Source organism: Colius striatus, chromosome 1 (genome assembly GCF_028858725.1).
Source record: "Colius striatus isolate bColStr4 chromosome 1, bColStr4.1.hap1, whole genome shotgun sequence".
Lineage (NCBI taxonomy): Eukaryota > Metazoa > Chordata > Aves > Coliiformes > Coliidae > Colius > Colius striatus.
In genome coordinates, this window is record NC_084759.1 from 79,959,071 (window position 1) to 79,984,084 (window position 25,014).

At 41.2% G+C, this 25,014-nt stretch overlaps 1 protein-coding gene across 5 annotated transcripts in view; it reads right to left on the minus strand.

Annotated features, from left to right (window-relative positions):
* BCLAF3 (BCLAF1 and THRAP3 family member 3) overlaps nt 1–23,978 on the minus strand; it is a 32,067-nt gene extending 8,089 nt beyond the window's left edge. For 2 of the 5 annotated variants that reach the window (XM_061999444.1, XM_061999415.1), the window contains exons 1-9: nt 23,840–23,978; nt 15,021–15,094; nt 12,436–13,014; nt 11,439–12,092; nt 8,995–9,173; nt 8,228–8,342; nt 7,965–8,028; nt 6,997–7,115; nt 5,080–5,194 (exon numbers count right to left, since the gene is read on the minus strand). In XM_061999444.1, coding sequence (XP_061855428.1) covers nt 5,080–5,194; nt 6,997–7,115; nt 7,965–8,028; nt 8,228–8,342; nt 8,995–9,173; nt 11,439–12,092; nt 12,436–13,014; nt 15,021–15,061 — 1,866 coding nt within the window. In that variant the 5' untranslated portion in view covers nt 15,062–15,094; nt 23,840–23,978. Of the gene's footprint in view, nt 1–5,079; nt 5,195–6,996; nt 7,116–7,964; nt 8,029–8,227; nt 8,343–8,994; nt 9,174–11,438; nt 12,093–12,435; nt 13,015–13,905; nt 13,991–14,431; nt 14,545–14,704; nt 14,806–15,020; nt 15,095–23,839 lie in introns of those variants that run through there. The other 3 variants (XM_061999454.1, XM_061999434.1, XM_061999424.1) reach the window with 3 other exon arrangements.
* Nucleotides 23,979–25,014: the final 1,036 nt, after the last annotated feature.

Below are 25,014 nucleotides of genomic sequence, written 5' to 3' on the forward strand. Positions count from 1 at the left end.
GATGCAGACACTGTTGCTATATACACCACTGCAGCAACCAGACAATGGTCCTTAGAAGAGTCTACTTTTTCTGGTTTTAACTGTTTTACAAGAGCACATTCAGAGGATTACTTGCCTGCCACAGAAACACACATGATTTCAAAAGCAAGTCAAACAGACAAGTGGTGTTGAAATTACTGTGTCAACATACCGAACCGTTGCAGTTGAACAGTCATGGTTGCCTAAAACTGAGCACTCCCTCCAGCCACTGTCCTACCTATGTATTTTGGCCCTTTTCCAACTTTCTCCAAGACCCCTAAAACTCTAGGGGGTGCACACAGCTAAAATATCATTCTCTTCCATCACTGCATATGACAAATATTTTACAGAAGCATTACATACTGGCATATATATTAAAATCATCTAACGTAGCCAGAAAAGACTTGCTAACAAACTATTTGCAATCAAATTGTTTGTTTGCTTATGGTCTGTTCTTGAATAACCATGAAACCATTCCAATACTGTTGAACTATTTTTTCAAAGGAAATTTTAACAGTTTCAAATACATTTTTAAAAGAGCCCAAGAAGAAAATATTTATGAAATATTTTATCTATAGTAATCTCTAATAATAAATGCAAATGCATGCTTTGCTATTTACAGAATTTCTGTTCCCTTAACAAAATACCAAACCTTTGCAGTGGCAAAGGTTACACTACGATACACTTTCTACATAGCATGAAGGGAGGACTATAAACAGAACTGAATTGTGTTAGAATCCAAGTTAACTGAGATTAAACAAGTTGCTTTTCTTTGAGAATATATTATTTCCTGCAAGCCAACTATTTAGCTTCTTAAAATGCCTTGACAAGAAGGAATTCATAAAAAAAAACCCCGACTATATGAAGTGACAAAGTAGTCAAAATGGCTTCTCCAAGAAAAAGGTGTGGCAAATTAAATCCACAGGTGGGGGGTAAAAAAAAAAAGCAGGTCAGGAATTTCTAAGCTCCTTCTAAGAATATGAAGAAACTCCATGAAATCACTTTCATTTTCTCCCAACAACACTTAATTAAATTAGGAAGCTCCCTGTCATAGTACACTCATCCTTAGAGCTGAGAATTCAGCAAGATTGAAAAAAAAAACCAAACAAATAAAACATTAAAAAAGATGCCTGTTATAGTTAAAACCAAACCTCTGGGAATTAAAACAAAGCTTGTCTTAACTAACTGTAGGTATTCTTTTCGCCATCCCCAACACTCTCAAAATTCAAGTACATTCATGGAAACAGAAACATTAGAACTACTTGATGCACAGACACAGCACTCTACTCTTCAGGAATTTCCTAAAACAGAGGTTTTAAATGAAAAGAAAAAAAAATGGGCAGGGGGTGCAGAAGGAATACAAATAGATACTATTTCTGATCTGCTACTCTTTAGTTGTCCTCTTTTTGTCAATAGGACAAAAGACTAGATGGGCAGACGTTTCTTACAATCAAGGCTAGACAGATATTTGCACCTTTCAAGGGGCAAGTTTTTCTCCAGCTAAAACTCAGCCTTCAATTACAGAAAATTAACACTCCACTGGCCTGCCTGGTGCCCATACTTTGCACATTTTGATAGTTTACTGTAAAGACATTTTACTATGCCCAACATGTTATCTGTTTTCACAGTAGGTAACATCCTTGCATCAGATATGAGGTAATGATCAGGTTTTCAGTTTTCAAGCATCCATCTTTTTACCAATGCTGACACACACAGGTCCTCAACCAGTGATAAAAAAACCCACAGTATTTTACTAACAAACAGAAATGTGCAAATATTTATCCAATGCATGATATTTTTTAAATCCTGCATTACAATTTAAGATGCTGCAGTGGTTTTCCTGTCAAGTAATCTTAAAAAAAAAAAAAAATTTTTGCCTTCTTTTCTGAGCCTTGGCACTGTTACGCTTGTAATTTGAAATGTGGCTCTGATTTACTTTTCTCTCAATATTTACCTAGAAACAAGAGTAAACAAATCTGAAAGAAGTGCTGAAGGTAAGCTTTTGTTTGGGATTTCCCAGGGTTTGCTTTTAAAATTGTTGAGGAGAGTTCCACTTGTAAAAGTGGTAAGAATTGTCTGTTGCATACTTTTTTGGGTGTTTTTCCCCACCTTTACCATTTTGTCAATACAATGCACTATTGCTGCACCATTTCTGCAGCATAAAATGGCCTCCCAAAAGAACTGGAGAGCTTCACTTGGACTGCAGAACCAATTGAACCAGGTATCTGTAAAACGGAGCAAAAACTCACTAAATCTACTGGATTTATTCAAACTATTTTTAGCTCTTGCTTACATTTCAAACCATTCCTCAGTTTTTCCATATATTGCTGTGCCTCTGTAATAGACCCTTCATTTTAGGTGTTTCCTATTTAAAAAAAGCATGGGAGACCCAGCATTGATTCTGGTGACATGTCACAGGAAGCGCCACACCACTGGAGCCAGCTTGAGCTGAACTATTTGTATGGTCTCAAATATGAGTTGGCTGCATTAGTGATCTGCTCTACCCAGGAAAAGTCTTTCTGCATTACTTTATCTAGCATGTCTAATGCTCAATATGTAAACAAGAAAAAAGACAAAGGGAGTAGATTAAGACTCAAAAGGCAAGAAGAGAAACACAAAAACAAATGAGAAGATGCAATTAAGTGCCAATTAATGTACTGTGTACACACGTGCAAAATGTCTGTAGGACCTCTCAGCCAGCTGACAAGCATTACTTCTATTTTTATGAACAAATGTGGATGGCAAACTAAAGTATTTAATCTTCTCATTTCTCTGCAAACCAGCTTCTGCATAGCTGACCACATGAAGAGTCATTCTCTTCTTTAGGATGCCTTGCATTTGTAATACCCATGCTCTCACACCTACTGTTGCTCTAAATAGATTGTTCCTCACTCCAGTGCTGGACTTTGTAAAAACAGCATGTTTGCAGTTGGCTATTAAATATCAAAATGTGGTCTTCCTCAGTCTTCAGCATATCCAACAACTCAGTTTCTATATCAAACTAACCCCCTTTTCACCAGCAATTACTATATTACTGTGGTGAGTTCACCTCGGCTGGACACCAGGTGCCCACCAAGGTATTCCACCCAGCCCCTCCTCAGCACGATAGGGATGGTAAAAATAAGAAGGGGAAAAACAGTCCCTTGTGGGTCAAGATAAAGGCAGTTTAATAAAGAAAAAGCAAATGCTGTGCATGAAAGCAAAGGCAAACAAAACATTTCTTCTCTACTCCAATCAGCAGACAATATCTAACCATTTCCTAGGCAGCAGGGCTTCAGTAGGTGTAGTGGTTGCTCTGGAAGAAAAACATCATCCTAACCAGTGTCCCCTCTCCTTCTCCTTGCTCTTAGCTTCTACTGCTGAGCAGACGCCAGATGGTACAGGATACTCCTTCAGCCAGTTTGGGGCAGCTGTCTGGGCTGTGCCCCTCCCAGGATCTTGCCCACTCCCAGCCCACTGGTGAGGAAAGAATGTTGGAGAGGCAGCTTGATGCTGGGCCAGTGTTGCTCAGCAGTAGTGAAAACACTGGTATGTTGTCAACACCTTTGTAGCTACCAATACAAAGCACAGCAGTGTGAGGGCTGCTATGGGGAAAATTAACTCCATCTCAGCCAGACCCAATACAATTATTTCATGGACAATTATTACTTGATTTTAGAGGCTTTAGTCTTAGTCTTGAGTAAGTAAAGTATGTTTTAATGTTAAAACTTGTGATGCTTTACACTGCAAGATGCACTGATATATCTGCAAGACAGCTATATTTCAGTGACGGTCAGGACTGACTACATAAAAGCTACGTTTGAGGAACCTTAGAAAAATTCAGTGGTCTTTTAGAATCCTGTCCACAGAGTATAAATTACAATTTCTAAGGAACAACCACCTACATAAGTCTCCTTATTTTGTACCCACCGGGAAAAAAAAAAAGAGTTTTCAGAATTATACTGCACGTATTAATATAGCTTTGTTGGTCTCACTAGTTCCAAGTTAAACAAGCAGAAACACTTGAAAATAAGACTGCATTTATTTGGAATTATTTTTTCCAGATGGTGCAAATTTATTTCTACTGAATCTAATGTGTCTTGCCCATTTCAGTATTAAGTACATGGCAGATAGATAGTCTAAGAAAGAAACAAACACGGTATCAACACAAATTCCATGTATACAGTTATTCCTTGTATAACATCCCATCCTCAGGAACATGATTTCAGACATTTCTAACTCCTTCTGTGATTTTTTTTTTTAAATAAAGCTTTCCAGAACTTTTATCATAATGAGGCTAAACAGTGTTTTAATAACAACACCACCTACATAAGATTCAGACCTTTCCTTCCTACCACCAGCAACTAGAATGCAGGAGAGTATTCTTATTCTCAACCTTACTTCAGGTTATCTGCTCACTAACATGGCTTTCTATTCTATAGCTTAGGTAGTACACAATTAAGTGGAAGAAAAGTAATATTAGGTACAAAATTCTTTCACAAAGGTACAAGCATTATTAGTTTTTTATTTCATAAAGTCCCTTAATCTATTCCTTTCAGTAAGTCATTTTGAATCTAAACTTTAGATCAAATGTTTAGTTTAATCCGTTCCTGCTATTCAACAAGAGATCTGAAGTTGAGCACCTTATTTCAGGACTAGTTGATAAAAGTGTTTTTATTTTATTCAATATACTGACCTAAACTAGCTTTCTGAAACAACAAATTCCTGGCCAAATCACTGCTAGGTTATACACAACAGTAGCAAAAGTGTTATGGAGTGCTGCACAGGCACAAAACCCCAAAATAATTGGGTTTTTGTATCAGCATTTGATCATAAAAGCCATTTTAGCTCACTTGTATTAATCTATGTTTCAACAAATACCCAAGGAAGTACTCTTGCACTAGAACTCTGAAAATTATTAGTAGTTTTATTGTTAAGCAAAGTCTGAAAATAATAAAGCCTCACAAGGCAAAATATCACAGATGGTTAAATTATATCAACATAAACAGTACAGTAGAGAAAAAGAATTATGAATTTAGAAACAACAAATGCAGAAGCTACGAATTCTACATTTAGGCTTACCAGGTGAGGTCTCCCAATAAATTTCCTGAAAGGTGGCTTAATGAACCTCATAGGCTTTTGGAAGCCATCAAGTGGAGAGGTTTGTAATTTTGAAAGACTGCAGCTTTGCTGATTCCTGATATGCACGTGTGTGAGAGAGAGAAAAAGAACAATTAAAATCTAAAGCCATAGCATATATGAAACCCCTGTATTTTAAATGACCTTTGTCTAGCATCTGTTAACACTTAGAGGTTGGAAGTGACCGATTTTAAGTATTTTTTTCTAGGAAGTTCAACAAATTATTAGTCTTCTGACTAAACTCAAACCCAATTTACACAGAATTATATGGCAAGTTGCATTCTCTTATGCAATGACGAACAGAGATGTTCTTCGTTCCTAAAGTGAGCTTGCCCTGCAGGGCTGGTCATTGCCGCCCTCCGCTGGTTGAAACGCTTTCTGCATGTCAGCGGTTCTATACCATACTATTTTTAAAGCCATACAGAACTTCCCATTTCACGAAATCTCAAATCTGACAGAAGCTCAGATAAATAGCTAGGTACTAGCTAGATGCACCAGTTTCATCCCCAGAAAGCAAGGTGCTCTGGCTTTGGGCTTTTACTTGCTTGGGTTTTTGTTTTTCTTTTTTCCACTGAGCACATTGCCAATACAGTTGTGTCCATAATCCTCTACATAAAACATGTACTATGAAAAGTAACCACCAAAAGTCAAAAACATTTTTCACAAAACATACAGAAACAGTCTTCATAGCTGAAAAATACAATACTATGGTAAAAATAGATGCACGCTGGTTTAGCTCATAGACAATGTCAATATCTCATGTGTGAGCTATGAAAAACTCCCAGTCTCAGGAAAATTCTACCTATTTTTCATACCTTTACTACCTCCAGCCCATACTACCCTGACTGTGTAACCCCTCCTCACATTGAACTCCAGGACAGCCACACTTACTATAGAAACATGAGCTTCCTGGTTTGAGTGGCATAAACAAAAGGTAGGCAGGATAATAACTGTGGAAATGGCAAAGAGAAAAAATCCAAAATCCCAAACCCTTCCCAGATAATCAGGTCAAACATATACTAAAGACATTGCCCAGGTACATAAAAGGCTATATGCAACAGTCCATCTTTTCCCCCCACTTGGTAAAACCATTACTTCTGCAGCTTCACAAGTCAGTTTTCCCAAGTATGTGTGCATTTGCCACTACAGACTGCATTTAAAATAAACAAACAGCAGCATATTAAGAGTGATCTGCAAAGCCCTGTTACATTCTGGCAATTCTTTAATCAACATTTCCTCTAACAAAAAAGGCCAAGTTATGGCTCTAATCAACTGACTTCACAACATCAAAAATCAAACAGGATGACTGAGGTTAGCAAATACTTCTAGGGCAAACACCTTTAACAACCCTGTTGGGAGAAATTCATAGAAGTAAAAAAAAAACTACTCCAAAAGTCTCCCTCTTCTTCATAAAATTCTCCCAAGAATCAGAACCATCCCAATTCTTTGTTGACATTCAACATGACATTACAGAACGAGACAATACAACATATTCAACCTAAAATGTTTTTATGAAACTACAGAACACTAAGAGAACGTTGTTATACAACACATCCAGAGGTTTAAATACAATTAAGCATAATTTTTCTCCCTCTTCCCATTCAGTGCTACAATTTAAGCTTGCTTTTCATTTTTTTCCCCCCACTGCAGCTTTATCTCTTTCAAGGTAACACTCCATTACAGACTAGTCTGCAATGTATGCTAGTTGAATTTCAGTCAAGCTTATACAAGGATAAATCATGAAAGAACGAAAACAAGAACCCACCCCCCCCATCTGTGAATATAACAGTGGAAGAGTCAAAAATTAATGCATAAGAGAACTGCAAGCTTGGGCCAACAAGACTGTTAGTTGCTAATTACCTTCGACTTACACCATCTACATGAAACGCTCTCTCATCTTCATTCTTCAATCTCTCTTTTCTTCTCCTTTCTATATCGTGTCGTAGATCATTTGGATCTTCTAACACTCTCATAATGCTCTAATTAAGAGGAAGGGTTGATGTCAAGTTAGCTCATAATAACTAAACACTGAGGTGACTCTGTCCTTCAGGAGTTGCATCGGCTATGTAACTTTGTTAACACAGTTCAACTATATACACATAGGACAGATGCGCATCCACTCAAGGATCCAAAGTCCAAAACAACTACAAAAAGTAGTCCCGAACAATTACACTTTCTTGCATCACCTGCTTTTTTACAAGTACCCAAACAGCAGCAAACAGTGCACTGGAATTCTTCAGAGTTGCCAAGGCAAAAACATTCACATGAATTCCAGTAAATCTTAAAGAAATTCAACTACTCCTAATTAAGCTGAAGCTCCACAGACCCATCTATAGGGAAAAGAAATGGTAACTAAATGCAGCAGATGTAGCTTGAAAGGGGAAGACAGAAAATCTTGTATCTCTGTGATAAAACAGCCTTCTCAGGAATTAGGCAGATGTCAAGTCACACTACATTAGAGTAGAACAATCATTAGGCTTTTTTCTAATCTCATAGGGTAAGAGCTAGCCAGAGCTACATGTCAGTCACATGCTTAGCAGTTACACTATTTAAAAACAGATAGGGGTTCAACCGTTAGGAATAACCGCACTTGAATTTCAGTCATCTACTCTGGTGAACACACCTACATTTTACTCATCAGTAAACACAGTATGCTTGCACCATTGTGGTATCTGTAAAATTGCTCAAGTGTGTGTTACTTTCAAAATGGTCACAATTACTGACACTCTTCCAAGCATGTAAAAATGATACCCTAATAGCAAAGCGAAAAGCGCAGTTTATATCAATATCATTTTAACTTACTCTTTGATAAAAAGTAATCAAGATACCTGGGGAGACTCAGATGGCACAGTTCGTTTGTTTTGAAGTTCTGCTAGGGACATGTCAATCCTCCTGGAACAACAACAACAAAATCACATAAAAACAAGTGCCATCACTATAAATAGCAAAAGCATTATTGACCAACTACAGAATTCTTTACAGACTATGGACAAGCAGTTTAAGAGTCAGTGAAAAAGTACTTTGCATTATGTAAAGTCTACTGAAGATTCACTACCTTAATGCAAATGAATTAAGGCAAAAAGCCCATTACCTGTGAATTTCTGGATCCGAACGTATTTTAACTTCATTCATATTTGCGACTGGTTTATCCTGAATTTTTGAGAACCGTTCATGAAGAGTTATGTCAGATGATGTAAAATAATTTGCTGTGAAAAGATGTTAAACACAGGAATGTTTATCTGTAGTAGTTGAAATGCACAGTGGGAAACTGTATCTTTTAAAAGATTAACTCTTAATGATGGTGAGATAACCTCCAAGATTAAATTTCGAGCTATTTCCACTTGAAGTTTAACATTCACAAATGGAAGTTTAGGTCAGACATCCTTCTTATTGAATAAGATTAGGTTCAATAGAGAGTTAACTATTTGTCAGCTCTATTTATGGTAGTACGCAAATCACTAGAATCTACAAATAAAGTTCAACATTGAACATGATGCAGCAGTCTAAACATTAACCTGAAAAATTAAAGGCACTATACATAACTATGAAGCTGTGACTACAGCAAAGCTCCCTTTTTCTTCTTTTGTTCCTAAACAAGTAGGTTAGTTTTAAGTAGTAACAGAAAATCCTTTCAACCTTAACACTCCACATTAAAGTTTCTATTATCAACTGACATCTTCTTACAATCATTCTCCACCCAACATCTTCCTTAAACAAAAGAGAAGGAAGTCAAAATAAAAACAAAGCCAAAGGTAAACACCTGAGATTCATAAGGACAGCATATCTAAATCCTTAGGTTTGGTTTTAATAATTATAAATACGCAAACATATACATATAACCCCAAATATTACAGCCACCTTTAACTTGATGGATAATTGTGATTATTTCCTGAGTAAATTCTCTTGATGGGTCGTTTTCAACATTTTGTGTTACAGATTCCATGTGCTCAAACACCGGATGAAAATTTTCATTTTTCCTGCCAACAGCAACCAGATCATGTGACATCTGTCTCTCTGTAGTATGACTAGAGGCAGTCCTAGAATAAAAATTTGCAGATACTCACTTGAAAAGAACTCACCATATCTGAAAACTTCAAACAGATGAGTAGAACAAAGTAAATTAAGAAGCTCATTTTAGGAACAAATGTGATAGAACTGCAATATGATTTTGTTCCTTTTTTAAATTTAATTAAAGAACTCGTAAGGCCATGAAGAAGAAAAGCTATAATAAAATACAAAGAGATATGATTACACTCTCTGGAATCCTTGTTTCAGTGAAGTATGCGACACAAAATTTGTGAATTTTAAATAATCTAGGTGATCAAATAAATCAGTGTAATTCTGGAAGACAATTACACACGTCTTTGTTTATAGGAGCTACCAGACAATTTTCAAGAACAGTCAGAGATGTAAAAAATCTCAGGGAATCTTTGGGAGCCGAATCATCACTTGAGCCCAGTGAAATAGCTTTCCAGTGGCATCGTGTGAACTTAAGAATGTGTTCAGCATCTTTTCGTCTCATTTTCCTCATTCTAAATAAGTTTATGCCCCAAATGGTTGCATTGCTGTTTAAGAATTATTTTGACAAGGAACCTAACACTTCAAAAAATCCTGCTGTTCTTGTTGCAAGGAAAATGCTCGTCATTTGGAAAGATAAATTGAGGACTCAAAACACCCCATTTAAAGCTTTTAGGATAAAGACTGTGCATTCTGCAAAGTGATTATGTGTCTGCCCATCTCCCACTTGGAGCAAACAAGATTTTCATACAGAAACTGTACCAGAAACAGCCTCTAGCAAGTGCCAGAAGTGATCTATTTGCCCCCAGTAAACTGGAAATAAACGCATGCAAAATGGAATCCAAACAATCACCGCTGCAGATGATTTGAATTATAAACCTGGGGAACAGGTAGATAAAGAAAGTGTTCTCAGCTGAAACATTTCAAGTCAGGTGTTTGTTAAAAGCCTCAAGTAGGCAGCATGAATATTCCTAGCCATCAGCTTCTGCAAAATGAGTGTTCTCATCTTTAAAAAAATAAAATATTTAGCACTTTTGATTGTGGAAGCAAACCTTCCACATAGGAAATTAGCTGTAAACTACAGAGTAGTTTCTTCAGTCTGCAATTAATTACCATGTTCATTGTGCATGACTTTCAAAAGAGCAGCAAGAGACTACTAGATACAGGAATTGTCCTATGGGCTTGCAACAAACCCCCAAAATAACTACCTTCCTTAAATTATCATTCAAGAAGTTAAATGCTTGTCCTAAGCAGTGGGGAAGGAGGGGGCATTACTCCACTTTCCTCAGTGTTTAATGTTAGTCCCTTGTGTGCAGATGGTAACCTGCCCTTTTAATTCTCCATTTTATTTCATGTTTCTGAAATATTGGAAAAAGAACACAAAATGGATATAGATGTTCTATTTGGGACAAGAGGCAAAACCTCTTGAAAATTAAGACTCGTCATTTTGAAAGGGAAGTTAATACCATTCTGTGATTCTGTAATCCCTTCCAAAGTGGACTACTGTATGGACACTCTTGTCTGCAACAGCAAAGCAACGAACCAGAAAAGCCTGCAAAGATCAACATAAACCAAAGCTGTTTACTCTCTACCATGTAGTCATCTAGATTTTCATAATGTTGCCTTTTTTTTTCCAATTCAGCAGGCACTGGGAATGCTGAAGGCAACCAGGAGTATTACACAGAAGATGGACAGAAGCAGACTACTGCTTTTCAGTCTGATGTCTCAACAGATTAGTCACTTCATTTCCTGCAACAACAACATAACATAACACAGGGATCTCAAATTCTTTTGACAGTTTTATTGAACTTGAGATCTCGCACATCTGAATGTGTGCCTGATATCTGCTTTTTAGAAGAAATGAGAGATGACTCAGTTCAAAAAAAAATGCCATTACATTCCAGAAGAAAGCACAGGACTGGGATTTTCTGCATTTGGATTTGGGGGTTTTTTTCTGTGTGGTTTTTGTTTTGTTTCTGAATTAAAGTAACACACTTAGCTCCCACATGCAACTTTTAAATATAGGTTTCTATCAGGTATATCTGTTCTTTGCACTTCCTACCACACCTCCATGAAATGAACCAGAGGACTAGTTTTGGTTTGTTTTCTAATAGAGATAGACTGCAAGTTTCCAGCCTGGACAAGTTAACATTTTAAACAAAACGAAATTTAAAAGGTACAACCTTAGTTTGTCCTGGTTACCTCTTAAAGAAACTGCACTTTCCTCCAATATTCACAAACTGTAGAGAGACAGGAAGAAAGAAGAGGTGGGGGGAAACCAATACCTGTACTTGGTTATCATTTTCTTCATATCCACTTTGATTGTGAGATGTTCCCTCCTACAGTTGACATCTGAAACAGCGTGACTTGAATCATGCTGGCTATCGGAGGAATCTACTTTTTTCCTGAATTCCCCTTCTTTCCTTACTCTTTCCTTCGGTTTGTTTTTAAAAGATCTCAGATCAACACCCATTTTGGAAGAGTTAACACAAGCAGCACAGCCCTTCTTTGAACTATATTTAACAGGTACTTCGACATGCCCTTCTTCAGCCCGTCTTGCTCTTCCACCACTAAAGTAATCCAGCTCTTTGCCATCCCATGCACCCTTAGAAGAACCATATTTCTGGTCTTCCTGCTGCTTCACATACTTCTGAGCTCGGTCATCTGAAAAAGGCTTCTCCACATCCAGATGCCTGCGCCGTTTGTGACTGTACTCATAGGCTATCTTTGTGACAGAACCCTCCGAGTACTCCCTCTCGGCCGACCGATGGGACTGGGCACCCAGATTTCTTTGCTCTTCCTTTTCCTGGTAGGGTGGAAAAGAACGCTCTTGCTTCCACTTGGAATTTCTTGCTACTTCTCCACCGTCATACCTCTCCATTTCTTTAGCCCTTTTAGACGTGTGCCCATACTCTCTGTAATCGTGATCTTCAGGATACCTGTGTTGACATAAAGCAATTTACACTTGCACTAGAGAAGAAAGTGAGAACTTATATGTGCAGAATGTTGGACAGCAGAATGCGTGGCAAGTTAACCCATAATCCCTCACGCCAAGGTACAGATGTGCAGGGGCTCTTAAGAGGGAAATATTATCCTTTCATACTCTAGCCATCAATACGATTTACTTAAAAGACAAATACTTCACTACTACCAGTCGCCCATAATTAAACTACAAAGTGGCCAACGTGTCTCAAGGTGGATATCTTCAACTATAAGGAAAACAGACTTTCACTTGAGGCTTTACACCACAATACCCAGGTTTTAATTATTTTATTCCTATACCTCTTCTGTAAAGAGCTCCTTGCTGTAAATTCATCAGAAATTCTTCTGGGTGACTGACCATACTTCTCTTCGTGTAACCTCTGGTGCCTCAAGTCATCTTCGTGCCATTTTCTGTCAAGTTTACAAGAAGCCCCTAACGGTCTATGAAAAGGTTTCGCTCCTTTTTCATTTCCAGTGACTTTGTAGTGCTCAAACGTGTATCTGTCTTCCATTTTGTGTTGGTAAAAGGGACGATCATGCTCTTTATACGGTATCTCTGAGTATTTTGGTGGTAACTGGCATCTCCTATTGCTTTCAGTTCTTTCAGATGAGTGTGTTCGGTAGGGCTTATGACTGTAAGTATCTTCCATGGGAATTCTTTTCAAGTTTGGTGAAGGTGATCTACGCTCATATATTCTCTGATGGTTATTTCCATGCGGTGCACACCTGGAATTACTTTGTCCATATTTTTCATCTTCTGTTCTCCAAGGCATGGGCTTCTTTGGGTCATTACGAAAGCTTTTATATTCACAGTCATAAGTAATATGAGCATGCCTTTGCCTATGGTGCTCTGGACTCCTAAACGCTGGAGACAAGGACCTATGGTAAAAGTAAAATCCACTTTGAGCAGTCCAATAAAATTGAATCAACCTCTGAATGAGAGCACCTATTCCCTAAGGAAGTACAGTTTAGTACACAATTTTAATCAACCGGTAAGAAACATTAAAACCGAAATATTCAAAGTATCATTTGCCTGGCTAGAGCACCAAGCTTTTACTCGGTTGAAAGCTTTCATAGTAAAAATACTCACTCAAAATAGTAGCAAGTCAATCATTTTTCTCTTTGCATTTTTTCTTTTAAAAACTAAAAATAATTTCATATATATGAAGTTTCCACTACGTTGAAAACAACTTTTATAGACATTTTCACACTTCTCAAGCATTCCCTATCTTTTCAGTGCCAAGAGAAAAAAGGGAAAGGGAAAAAAGAAAAAGAAGAAAGGCAAAAAAAACTTCACCACTTCTCAGGTTTTCTTTGCATGCCAAAACAACACCCAAAACTGATTGAAAATATAATAAGATATCCTATTTTAAATGTCACGCAGCTAGGCTTTTTTTCTTCAGAAAAGAGTAAGTTTGAGAAAGATGTTTTGGTCTTTTTGTATGATTGTGTATATTCACATGTATACATAGGCACTTCCACGCTTATTGCAGCTCTTGCTATTAAAGATTCAATTGCTAAGATCTGCTTAATTGTATCACTCAGCTTTGCATTTTCACCTATAGTTACTAAAATGAAAGCAACCCAATAAGGAGCTTTCAGTCAAAATCTCCTTACATAAAGTAAAAACAGCATAAGCCACAAGCAAGAAAAAGAAAGTAATCCCAGACGTAACAATTTTACTCAAGTACTCACTGCACACACTCACTAAGCCTTTTACTCAAAATATCGAAAAACATAAGTAGAAAAAACCTCAAGGAACTCACTTACTTTGTAGACATACTGCAGGCATACTGTTTGGCTTAACTATTTGCTGCATTTCTGCAAATGAGTTCAAACTCAGAACCACCAATCTTTGTAAAACTGTCCAACAACACTCATGCTGCTGCTGCCACATTCTACTCTGGCTAAGCCTTGTGTTCTAGTGAGAGCCGGAGCATTTCTCCCTGCCCTTTTGAGTAAAGGGCACATTCTACCATTCACAACTACCAATCTAGTATGAAAGCAGACAGGATCTCTTTTTTTAAAAAAAAGAAACAAGCAAACAAAACTGCATCATATTTTTCTGTGTTATCTGACAAATTCCTTTGGTCTTGGTCATCACAACTTAGGCTGTTTAGATTAAGCAACCCAAAACCAGCAAAACAGTGCTCTCGTACTACACATTAATAGCTCTTGAAAGCTTGAAATTGGATTCCAACCTCAGTTTAACACCTCAAATTGGCATTGCAAGTCCAAAGAATGAGACAGGTAACCAACGGCGTGAGGTAACCTGGATGTTATTCTGGTGACATACATCAGTGACACATGCTCCTAGGCTACTGTCCAAAAAGAAGGGCATCGACTCCCAGGTTTTCACTTCACTTTATGCTGCAAGGCATATCTAACCATGTTGAAGATCAATTTGTGGATCAGCCTCCAAAGCTCAGAACGCCTGAGGTGTTTGAACTAAGAAGTTTGGGTTTTTTTTAAACAGTTGATCTGGCCCTCTGTAAACCAAGAGGCAAAACAGGAGTGAGCTACAGACATCAAGCATACCACGTGGTGCTTGAGTAAAAATAACCTTAACTAGTTTGGTGCTTGGATTTTTGTGCTTAAGGTAGTTCCAAGTCCCAAAACATGCAAGTTGAACAAGGTTCTCGGCAGACAGCAAAATCTTAACACCTCCACCTTAAAAAAAAAAAAAAGAGTAAATCACAACAAAATTGCAAGTGAGGGAAAAAATTGCAGGCAATCAGTTTGGGGGAAAAAAAGGATAATAATTTATAAAGTATACTTCACACATTTCAATTGTGGATGCAATTTTCTCTCTTTTGCTCAAGTTCTAGTTATAAATCATTATATAGAGCTACATCTCAGAACACAAGTAACAGATAAACATTTACCTTGGTTTCCAACGTGGTGATCTTGATCTAGATCTTGTCATCTTCTCTCATACGTTTATATGAGTTTCTTGAAGCTGTAAAAAAAAGGGTACAATTTACTAGTCTGGCAACAGAACTGCACTACCAATTGCAACAGAAACAGTTGTTTTGAACAGGTATAGTAATAGATGCTTCAAGGGTGAGGCATATTTTTAGGATGTTTTACTTTTATCTCTAAATCCTCTTTTAAGGCAAGTAACTTTTTTTCCTATTTGTTGATCTCCAAACACAGCTTATTTTCTTTATAAAGATTTGATCATTGCTCCCTTTCTCTCTCCATTTTGTGAGGCTGTCTATTCATTCTAGTTCAAATGTGGATAATTTCACAAGCAAGCTGCAGCAACCAAAAAAAAAAAGCTGTAATTGTTAGTATGTATTAAACGCTATGAATAATAGAGGATACAGACAGGTTTAAAAATCAAGTTTAAGAAAAGTGTTTTTGCGTTGGGTTGTGTTCTGAATTTCATATATTTCGAACTTCAAATCTGTAGCATGCGCTGATACCTTTACATCCTTACAGACCTCACATAAGACTTGATGGAACAGTTAAAGCTTAACTGCTGTATCACTGCATACTTCATCCAAATAAAGCCATGTACAAAAAAAAGATTGCTTTCCAATTTTAAACTTATTAGACACATATTTAAACATATAGTGGGTATACTATGACAGAATTGCACCTGAATTCTGGAAGTGGCTATGGGCATCTCTTCCATAGCATAAAAGCATAAAAGCTATGGAAGAATGAGAAAAATATCAGTGGAATCCACCCTTCTTGTTCTTCTTTGCCAACTGGAGAACAAGATTATTCATTATTTAGCAACCACAAGGATTAACGCAGAGTAAAATTATCAGGTAAGTGGAAAAAAGTTGGAATTTGTATCACATACCCATGTCTACAGCTCACAATTACCACGAGATGATGTGAAAGCCAGAAATATAAATAGACAGAAAAACAGATCCATCAACAGCTCTGAAATTAATGAACAACCAGTCACTCGAAACTGGAAGAATACGCCTAGGTCAATGTCACTCTATACACACTCTGGTATTTTCTGCAACTGTTTGCTCACAGACAATCAGGAGACAGAAAACGACTGGACTGGCCAAGTATGGCCTTTTTAACCCCCCAGTGCTCAAACAATTTCTTTAACTAAATCTTTTACCTGCCAAACTAAAGCCAAAAGGAGAGGAAAACAAACAATCTTTATGGTACGCAAGAAACCTGGAGAAGTAGGTGTGCCCTCACGTGCCTGACCCAGTGCCCCCACCAGTTGGTCAAATAAACCATTAGCCTTGCTATATCTGATTTTTTGGCGTGATTAGCTCATGGATAAACCAGCAGTATCTTAGAGGAGAATGTACAGCACACTTCTGATGCCTACCACCACAAGTGGATGTTAGACAAGCCATCTACTACATTTCAAAGTGATCCTGGAAAAATTCTCTTCCCGCTCATTAAGTGGCACCATAAGCTACCCTAAGCTAACCAGACCCTTATTTACAAGCCACAGCAATAGCTCAGTTCTGGAGAAAATCCTCCTGAACTTATGTTTTAAAATCTCAAAAGTCTCCTGTTTACCATGAGAGGATTTGCTCCACAATGAATCTTTCCATGTGAGAAGGCATGAAGGTAGAACAAATGTTGCAAGGGACAGGTATGGTGAAGGAAAACCACCCTAATCCCGAAGTACCCTAAAGGCAACATATAATATTTCTCCCCTGAGCTTTCAAATATGAAGTTAGCATTGTCTCTCCGATCCTAAAGGTATATAACTGAGGACTATGTAGCATTAATTAATTTCAGGCCCTTTGCTTGCTCAATGATCATAGTAGCCAAACTTAAATATGATGCTCCAATGCCAGCACTCAAATACTATTTTTTCAAAAAGTAATATGCAACCAAAATACTTTCCTATTTCTCATCCATAAAAATCCCACACATCCTATCAAATTGAACAGTATTTCAGAAAAAAACCCACAATCACTGGCTAGCACATTTGAAAGAGGAGTATGTGTGTCCTGCAAGCTTCAAAGTTCACTACTACCTTCTTGTAAAGTTTAAAAAGTGTTTTATGTGCCATTCAAATTCTTTCTGTCTTCCCTCCAATTCTGAACTTTATCCTTCATTTTCAAGTCAGTATGTAACATCAAAAAAAGTCATCGTACAGAACCCGATATGCCAGGATTTCTCATCACAGACAGATCAAGCTAGAAACTGAACATAAATAACAAGAGATTCCTTATTCTTTTGAGATTGGCTAAACAATTGTACTAAAAGCATGAGAACAACTGTGACAGCATGTCCTAGATCTTGCCTTGGGATAAAGAGGACTACTGTAATTTCCAATGAAGACACTCCTTTTGTTTAGTGGAAAGAAAGTGTTCATTTGTTACAACGTGCCTCCCAAAAAGTGACCCACGCAATGCAATTTCCTCACAGCGAGACTCAAGGCATGATACTCATTGTGTGAAGGCAGCAGACGCTCAACTCCAATCAAAACTTCCGGTGCAACACCAGAATCACAAACTAATCTGCACAGAATTTGTAAGAACATTGTTATATTTAGGTTGATATTGTCTCACGTAGACCAGTAATACAGTTCCATATCAACAGCCAGCTCTTTGTAGGATGGTACCAGATATTAAGACTGTCTGCAGTAGAATTACTTAAATCAACTGAAGGCCCTGCAGCTCCAGAGTCAGCCATCCAGCTGCTTCTGAAAGGCTAGGTCATGCTGAAGCAGAGGTGCCAGGACCTGCTGTGTTCTGAACTTCATCATGTTCTCCTGCTTTACTTTATGGGATGCTGTCACTATGGAAACACAAATAACTACTTTTTTTCAACTAGGAAGCAGTATTATTAGGTTCATAGTGCTGCTTGAGTTTGCTGTGTTCCAACAGTAGATGGCTCATTGGAGGTGTTACCAGCAACTATGCTCAGATAATTTTTAAGTATTAATGGGAACCCCACCTTTTATTTTTCTTTTCCTTGACATTTGGAATTTCTATCGGGCATCTTCCCTCTCAGAAGAAATGGCCTCAACCCTGCTGCCAGCTCTCCTGTGATTCCACACTTGAAACATCAGTGCTTTGGCAAGTGCAAAATTCTTGTACTATCTATCTACTATAAACCCAAAAGGAACATCTTGAGAGAAGTTGAAAATGCCTAGAAATTTTATGGGATGTGCCAATCTGAACACACATTCTTTCAGAAACGCTCTACATTTTTAACAACTTGCTCTCCTGAACTTGGACCTCAACAACCTCATGCAAAGCTACAGGCCTGGGGCAGAGCAGCTAGAAAGTACCTGGAGGTGTTAACAGCCAGCTGAATAGAGCCAGTAAGTGTGTCCAGGTGACCAAGAAGGCCAATGGCATCCTGGCTTGTATCAGACACAGTGTGGCCAGCAGGACCAGGGCAGTGATTGTCCCCTTGTACTCAGCACTGGTGAGGCTGCACCTTGAGTTCTGGGCCCCTCACTACAAGAGAGACATTGAGGTGCTGAAGCATGTCCAGAGATGGGCAATGAAGCTGGCCAAGGGTCTAGAGAACAAGTCTGATGAGAAGCGGCTGAGGGAGCTGCGTATGTTTAGTCTGGAGAGGAGGAGGCTGAGGGGAGATACGATCACTCTCTACAACTACCTGAAAGGGGATTGTAGTGAGGTGGCGGTCAATCTCTTCTCTCCAGTGATGAATGACAGGACAAGAGGAAGTGACCTCCAGTTGTGTCAGGGGAGGTTTAGATTGGAGATTAGAAAGAACTTTTTCATTGAGAGGGTTGTTAACCATTGGAATGGGTTGCCCAGGGAGGTGGTGGAGTCACCATCCCTAGTGATATTCAAAAGACACAGATGAAGTGCTGAGGGATATGGTTTAGCTGAGTGACAGACTTGGCAATGTGAGGTGAGTGGTTGGACCCAATGATCTTAAAGGTCTTTTCCAACTGTAATGATTCTGTGATTCTATGAAATGATTGTGGTCATTGGCTGAATGGAATAGAACTGAAGCTCTTCCTAACACAGAGCCCCACACCAGCAAGCCCCAAACAGCTAAAACTTTGCAGATTGCGCATAGACTGAGTAGAAGTAGTTAACTCTCCTGTAAACAGACACAAATAGGTGGACTGGTTTACATGCCTTTTGGGTGCCTTCTATCTCCTACAACAGATCATGGAAGAAACTCTATGCCAGACATGCAGAGGGCAGGTCAAGGAGCTTCCCTTCCACTGCCCTTTCACCTTAGTGAGGGGAGGTGTCACTCCTCACCTCTTTGGTAATGGATTGCCTGACTGCCGTTGCCACTGCCTCTCAAATCTTTCAGAGGGAGGGATAAGTAAGTCTTTCATAGCCTGGACCACACAGCAGACAGCAAGACAGACACTGACCCTTGCTGCAAAAACCACCCAGTTTCACTATATTCACACTCTGCCTCAAAAGACAACAAGCTGCTGCAAGCTCTTCATTGACTGTCTTCTAAGTGGAGATCAATTGGCAGCTGCAAAGCATATGCCAAAGCATGTGTTGCTGCAGTGTCTGTTAAGATAGAGAAGCCATAATTGAGAGTCTTAACAGCAAGAAAGCCAAGTATTTGACATAAATACAATCAAATTAAAAGCTCAGCTGCAATCCATACTTAAAAAAATAAAAGGAAAGTTTTTGAAACCTGTGGTACAGAAAGCCATTTACCTCATCCTTAAATGAAAGGTTTAGGACTGCCAACCTTTCTAGTAGGCAAGTCATAATAGCTGATTCGAAGGCTATCCCATGTGGCTCCCACCCCAGACACTGTCGAAGCAGGACACAAGCCCTGTATGTTCTTGGCCATTCATCTTCCACAAAAACCTTATCACCTCCAAACAGCAAATTGGTCTGAATGTTTGGGGATCTGCAATAGGACTTTGCACCTTCTTTAGCTAGTGCTTCATAGACTGGCTTGGGTACCGTCACCACAGGCAGAGGCTCCTGGTGCTGCACTAGGCCAAGCATACACCCATTTCTTCCCCATTTTTCTAAGTACCTTCGGCACCCAAATCACAGCTCCCAACTGGCACCCCAACCCTGCAGAGGCTGAAGGAAGAATGCCAAGAAGCACAACCCTGCCCCATGCTCCAGTATCACTGCCCCAACACCAATGAGGTGCTTTGGAGGAAAGTTACAGCTCTGTCAGCCCAAGGTGACTCCCAACTGAAGGCATGTGGCCTCAGGGCAGGAGGTATGTGACAAGGTGGAAAACTGAGGCCAGAACATCTGTTTAAGTCAAGGACACGCAGCCCAGTTGAGACAAATGAAACTCCACTGAAGGATTTCTAAACCATTCTCTCTTTTAGACAACACAGCAAGTAACAGATCAATGCAAGTGACTGAGATCCAAATTTCCACGCTCTGTTTCTTCATGGCTCTCCAATATTCAATGAGTGTTCTTTTCGATTACAGATCCCTTCCCCTGGGCTTCTGTCACTCTCAAGAGCACCTTCCACATCTCCCAAGTTTATGCTTTGAGCCTCCAAAATATTCTGTAGCAGGTCTGATAGCGTCACTCCCAGGCCACTGCAGCTTCACAGCCCGAATCCTCACCACTAACACCAGAGAGATGCCACCTATTTCCACCCCCCATCCTCCCCATTTTTTTCCTTTTTCTTGCCATGCTATATTTCCCAAGTTTCTTGATCTGGCACACAGCACCTCCCCAGGCCACTGAGGCAGAGCAGCTGGGAACAGTGGGCAGCAATAGCAGGAAACAGCACCGTGAGCTTACACTCCTGCTGCATGTGCCACAACCCAAGGATCACAGCAAACTCAGACGCTCCACTCCATCTGCTGGGATACTACAGGCCCCCCTCCAGCAACAAAAGCACATCTACACCCCCCTCCGCTCTCCCAAAAATGCAGACACTGCAGCTTTAGGGAACTTTTCGTCCTCTGTCTCAGCTTTATCCCTTTTCTTTGGCACCAGGTGGGGAAGGCAGGCTTTACCCAGGTTGTTTCCCAACACCCAATACCTCGCAGGCCTCATGCCAGCAAGGTAACTGTCCCATGCAAGGCACAGCATGCAGGCACCAATCTCACATCACTCTCCTCTGCTTGCTATACAAAACAGACAGATATAGGTACAAAAGTGATTATTCCCCTTATAGTAGGACAAAAGCCTACTAAAGAAAGCATAGGCCTAGCCGAAGCATACAGTGTTTCAACAAATTTTAAGTAATTCCATGGATATAAAGTACTCTCATGAGTATTTGAGCAAAACAATAAAAATCACTGAGTAGATCTACTGAGCATGTAAGTTAAGCTCAGTGTGTTCTCGTTTAAAATCAATCTATTTACTGACACTAATTAGCAGGCGATGCCTCACCTTTGCAGAAAAACAGATTACAATGCCAACTTGGAAAGAACGAGCAGGATAAATCTGTATCACATAATAAATTAGGTATTTCACTCTCAAATAAATCCTTTTTTACTTTTTTTCTTTTTTACACAAAGGTAGCACAACCCATAAACATCTTCATTAGCCATTGCTATAATGCATTGAATTAGAGGCCTTTAACAGAACTTTAAATGCTATAGCACCATCCCTGGTGACTTCCACCTACCAGTTTCTAAGGGGATGCCAGAAGCACGTTAAAACCACTCCTGTCGTGGTCCCACAGACAAACCACAACTTTCTACCTACTGAAAGCACTCAACATGTACAAACCATGATGGACACCTTTGAATTTTCACCTTAAGTCACAAAATCACCAGAAAAACAAAACTCTTATTTATTTGGAATGGGCAATGCCTCACAGCAGCACTGCCAGGGGCTGGGAAGTGTGGGCTGCTTTCTCCAGCCACATCAGAGAAATGAGCCCTTCCTGGAAGACTCCCAGCATGTTTCCTCCCTTGCTCGCATACAGCAAGCGCCTGCTGCCACCTGAGAGGAAAAAAGCAAACCTAACTGTGTGCAACCACATTGCTTGCCAGCTTGCTGCGACACCAGCCCAGCCTACATTACCTCCTGGTAGGTGAACACCCACAAGGCAAGACTGCACCGAAATCAAGCCCATCTCATCACAGCGCAGGCGGATGGAGAGTTGGTTTGATTGCTCTTACAAAAGCTGTGGCAGAAATACCAGTTATTTTGCTGAAGGCAGATGTGGAGGAGTGCATGGACAGTCATTAAGACAGATAGCTGTTTATCAGGATAACAGGGTGTGCCTCTAAAGGAAGTTCATTAAATTTTCAGCTCAACTCATCAACATCAATATTAAAAAATACATATATTCCAGGAAAATCCTCAGAGTTTCTGATCAGTCCTTGAGGGTGGAAAGATGAAAACATGGGGAAAGACTTAGTCATCCGTGTTCTCTGCCTCTCTCTGCCCAGCCCTGTGTCTCATAGCCTGCCACAACGTAGCTTCAGTCACCAGAAATCCTTCGATGCCTTGTGCTTATTTCTTCCCCTCCCTTCCTGGCATCCACTTTCATGCTCTTCCTCCAGCCCTCCACAACTAGCAAAACTTTCACGAAAGAGTCAACTTTCCTTGAGGCCCACAAAAGCAAGGTAAGCAGGTAATTAAAATCTCCCAGCAATTTGAGTAGCCTTTGTTTTAAACCTTTGTAATTCAGGAACCTAAACTATATTTACAAATGACTTGGGGCATTTAAGAAGTGCAATTAAAAATTAAGTGTTGCTGTTCTAGATGGAGTTGAGTTAAGCAAGGAGACCCCTATTGCTGATTCCTCCTGGGACATTTCTGCCACCTCAGATGTGGATGAATAATTGTGCATCATCAACTAAAGCATCTGAAGAAGTATCAGAAAGTACAGATTTGGTCAAATCATCACGCTTTGGTTTCACTCAATCCTGAAATTATGTTCAGCTAAACCGAAGTCATGCTAAAACTAAGATACGATCGCTGTATAAAACCTGTACTGCTTTACGTTACTGTGAACACACTAACTGGTGTAAATCTGTATGTGACAACATACAAATTACTAGGAACAGGGACTGCTAGTATTCATGCCTCGCTCACCTCTGAGGACAACGCTGTCCTTACAGGAACAGCAAACAGCGACCTCATCTCTGCCGTGCTGATCTCCCAGCGGGTTCACAGCAACGTGGGTTTTCTGGAACAGTCAAGACACGGGGGGCACAATGCTGACAGCCTCACGGCGTCCTACCGTCCCTACCCCACGCTTTGTCCCTGGCCTTCCCCAAACCTCGCCGAACGCCTAAGCTACACGGACCGCACAACGAAACACAGGCGCATGGATGTACATCCATGCACCCTTGCGTACGCAGGCACACACTCGGGGAGAGGCGGGTCACTGGTGCCGCTCTGCGCCGAGCTACCCTAAAACCAGTAGAAACAAGACGGGTTCAGCACGATCCCCGCTGACCTCCTGTGTCTCCACCGCACCCGCTACCACCGGCCAACATCTCTCGGGGCAGCGAGGGGAAGGACAGCGGCACCTCCCCACCGCCGCTCGCGGGCCGGGCAGCCCGGTGGGCCCTCCGGTGGGCGGCGGAACTCTCCGCATTCCGGCCCGGCGGAGCCCGCGGCTCCCGACCCGCTCCCGCCCGGCGGCCGGAGCGGGGGATGGGCCCGGCCGGATCCAGGCGCGCAGGCGGCGCTGACAGGGACAATGACCGCCGCCGCCCCCGAGCGCCCAGCTCCGGATCCCGCTCACCGTGACCGCGACACCCGACAGACCCCTATGTCTCCAGCCAGACCTCCACGCCGGGCCTGGCCAGGCCTCGCCGCGGCCAGGGGGCCGCCGCCGGCGCCCCGCACTCACCGCCAGCGGGGCTGCTTCCGGAGCCACCGCCGCCTCCCGCAGCTCCTCCGGTCACCACCGCCGCCGCTCCGCCCCGAGCAGGTGCCCGGCGAGGAGGCGGGGCGGGTCCCGGCGGGCCGCGCCGGCCGCAGCTGCTCCCCACGGGCGCGGCGGAGAGAAAGGGCGGGCGGAGGGGGGGGGGGCGCCCCGGAAGAGGCGGGCCGGGCGGGGCCGGGAGGGGCGGTCGCGGTCGCGGTCGCGGCGCTGCCTCCGCCTCCTCTCAACGGCAGATCCCTGGCCTGGTGTCCCCGCGCTGGCTGTTCCGTTCCCGGGGGTGCTCAGAAGCTCTAAGGAGCCCCCTCCTGCGACACTTGCCCTGTCAGGCCTGGGCAGTGGCCGGAGCGAGGCAGGCCCTTTCCGCTTGTCTCGGCTTCCCCACAGTTGGGCGGGCGGGAGGAGCCCTGTCCGCAACCTCCCTGAGGCCTCGGCGGTCAGGCCCTGCGGTTAAACCTGGGCAGACAGGGCCTCGGCGCGGCCTAGTGGCCCGCAGGTGAGATGGGCTGCTGTGCGAGGCTTCAAGTGCCTTGGGCAAGGCTTGGGAGGGTTTTTATTAGAGCTCTTGGGAAGTTCATGGGGTGTCCGCCTGAGTGTGTGCAGCGGTACTACAGTGCTCTCCTCCCATGGGAGATAGCATCGGCCCCTGCAACCTAAAAGCTCCTGTCCAGGCCCCCAGGATGTCCTCCCTTGATTGCCGGCCGTGATACCCATCAGGCCTAACAGGTTTGGGATTCCAGTGAGCGAGTTTTTCCTTCAGCAGGAGCACACGCCAACACAGAGGGAAGCCCTTTTGAAGCAGACTGTCTTTTCAGGGTAGAAAAACACTGAGAAATAGATTTAAAGGTCATGCAAAACCACAGCTGAAAGGAGACACTGACGCTATCTACATTACATCAGTCATCCAAGGCTGTTGGTCAAGGATCATCGTTCAGTGTGTTGTCAAATCAACTCATTAATAGGAATTTGATTCGCATCAGATGCGAGCACATGCTTTTAGTTTAGCCCAAGCAGAGAATTGATGTTATGTTTGTATTTTTACAGTAGCTGCAGGAAGATGGGCGATACCTGATACAGTATCGTTACAGTGGCACAGGCAGAGGAAATCTGATCTGGTGTAAAGCTTGCCAAAACCAAGTTAT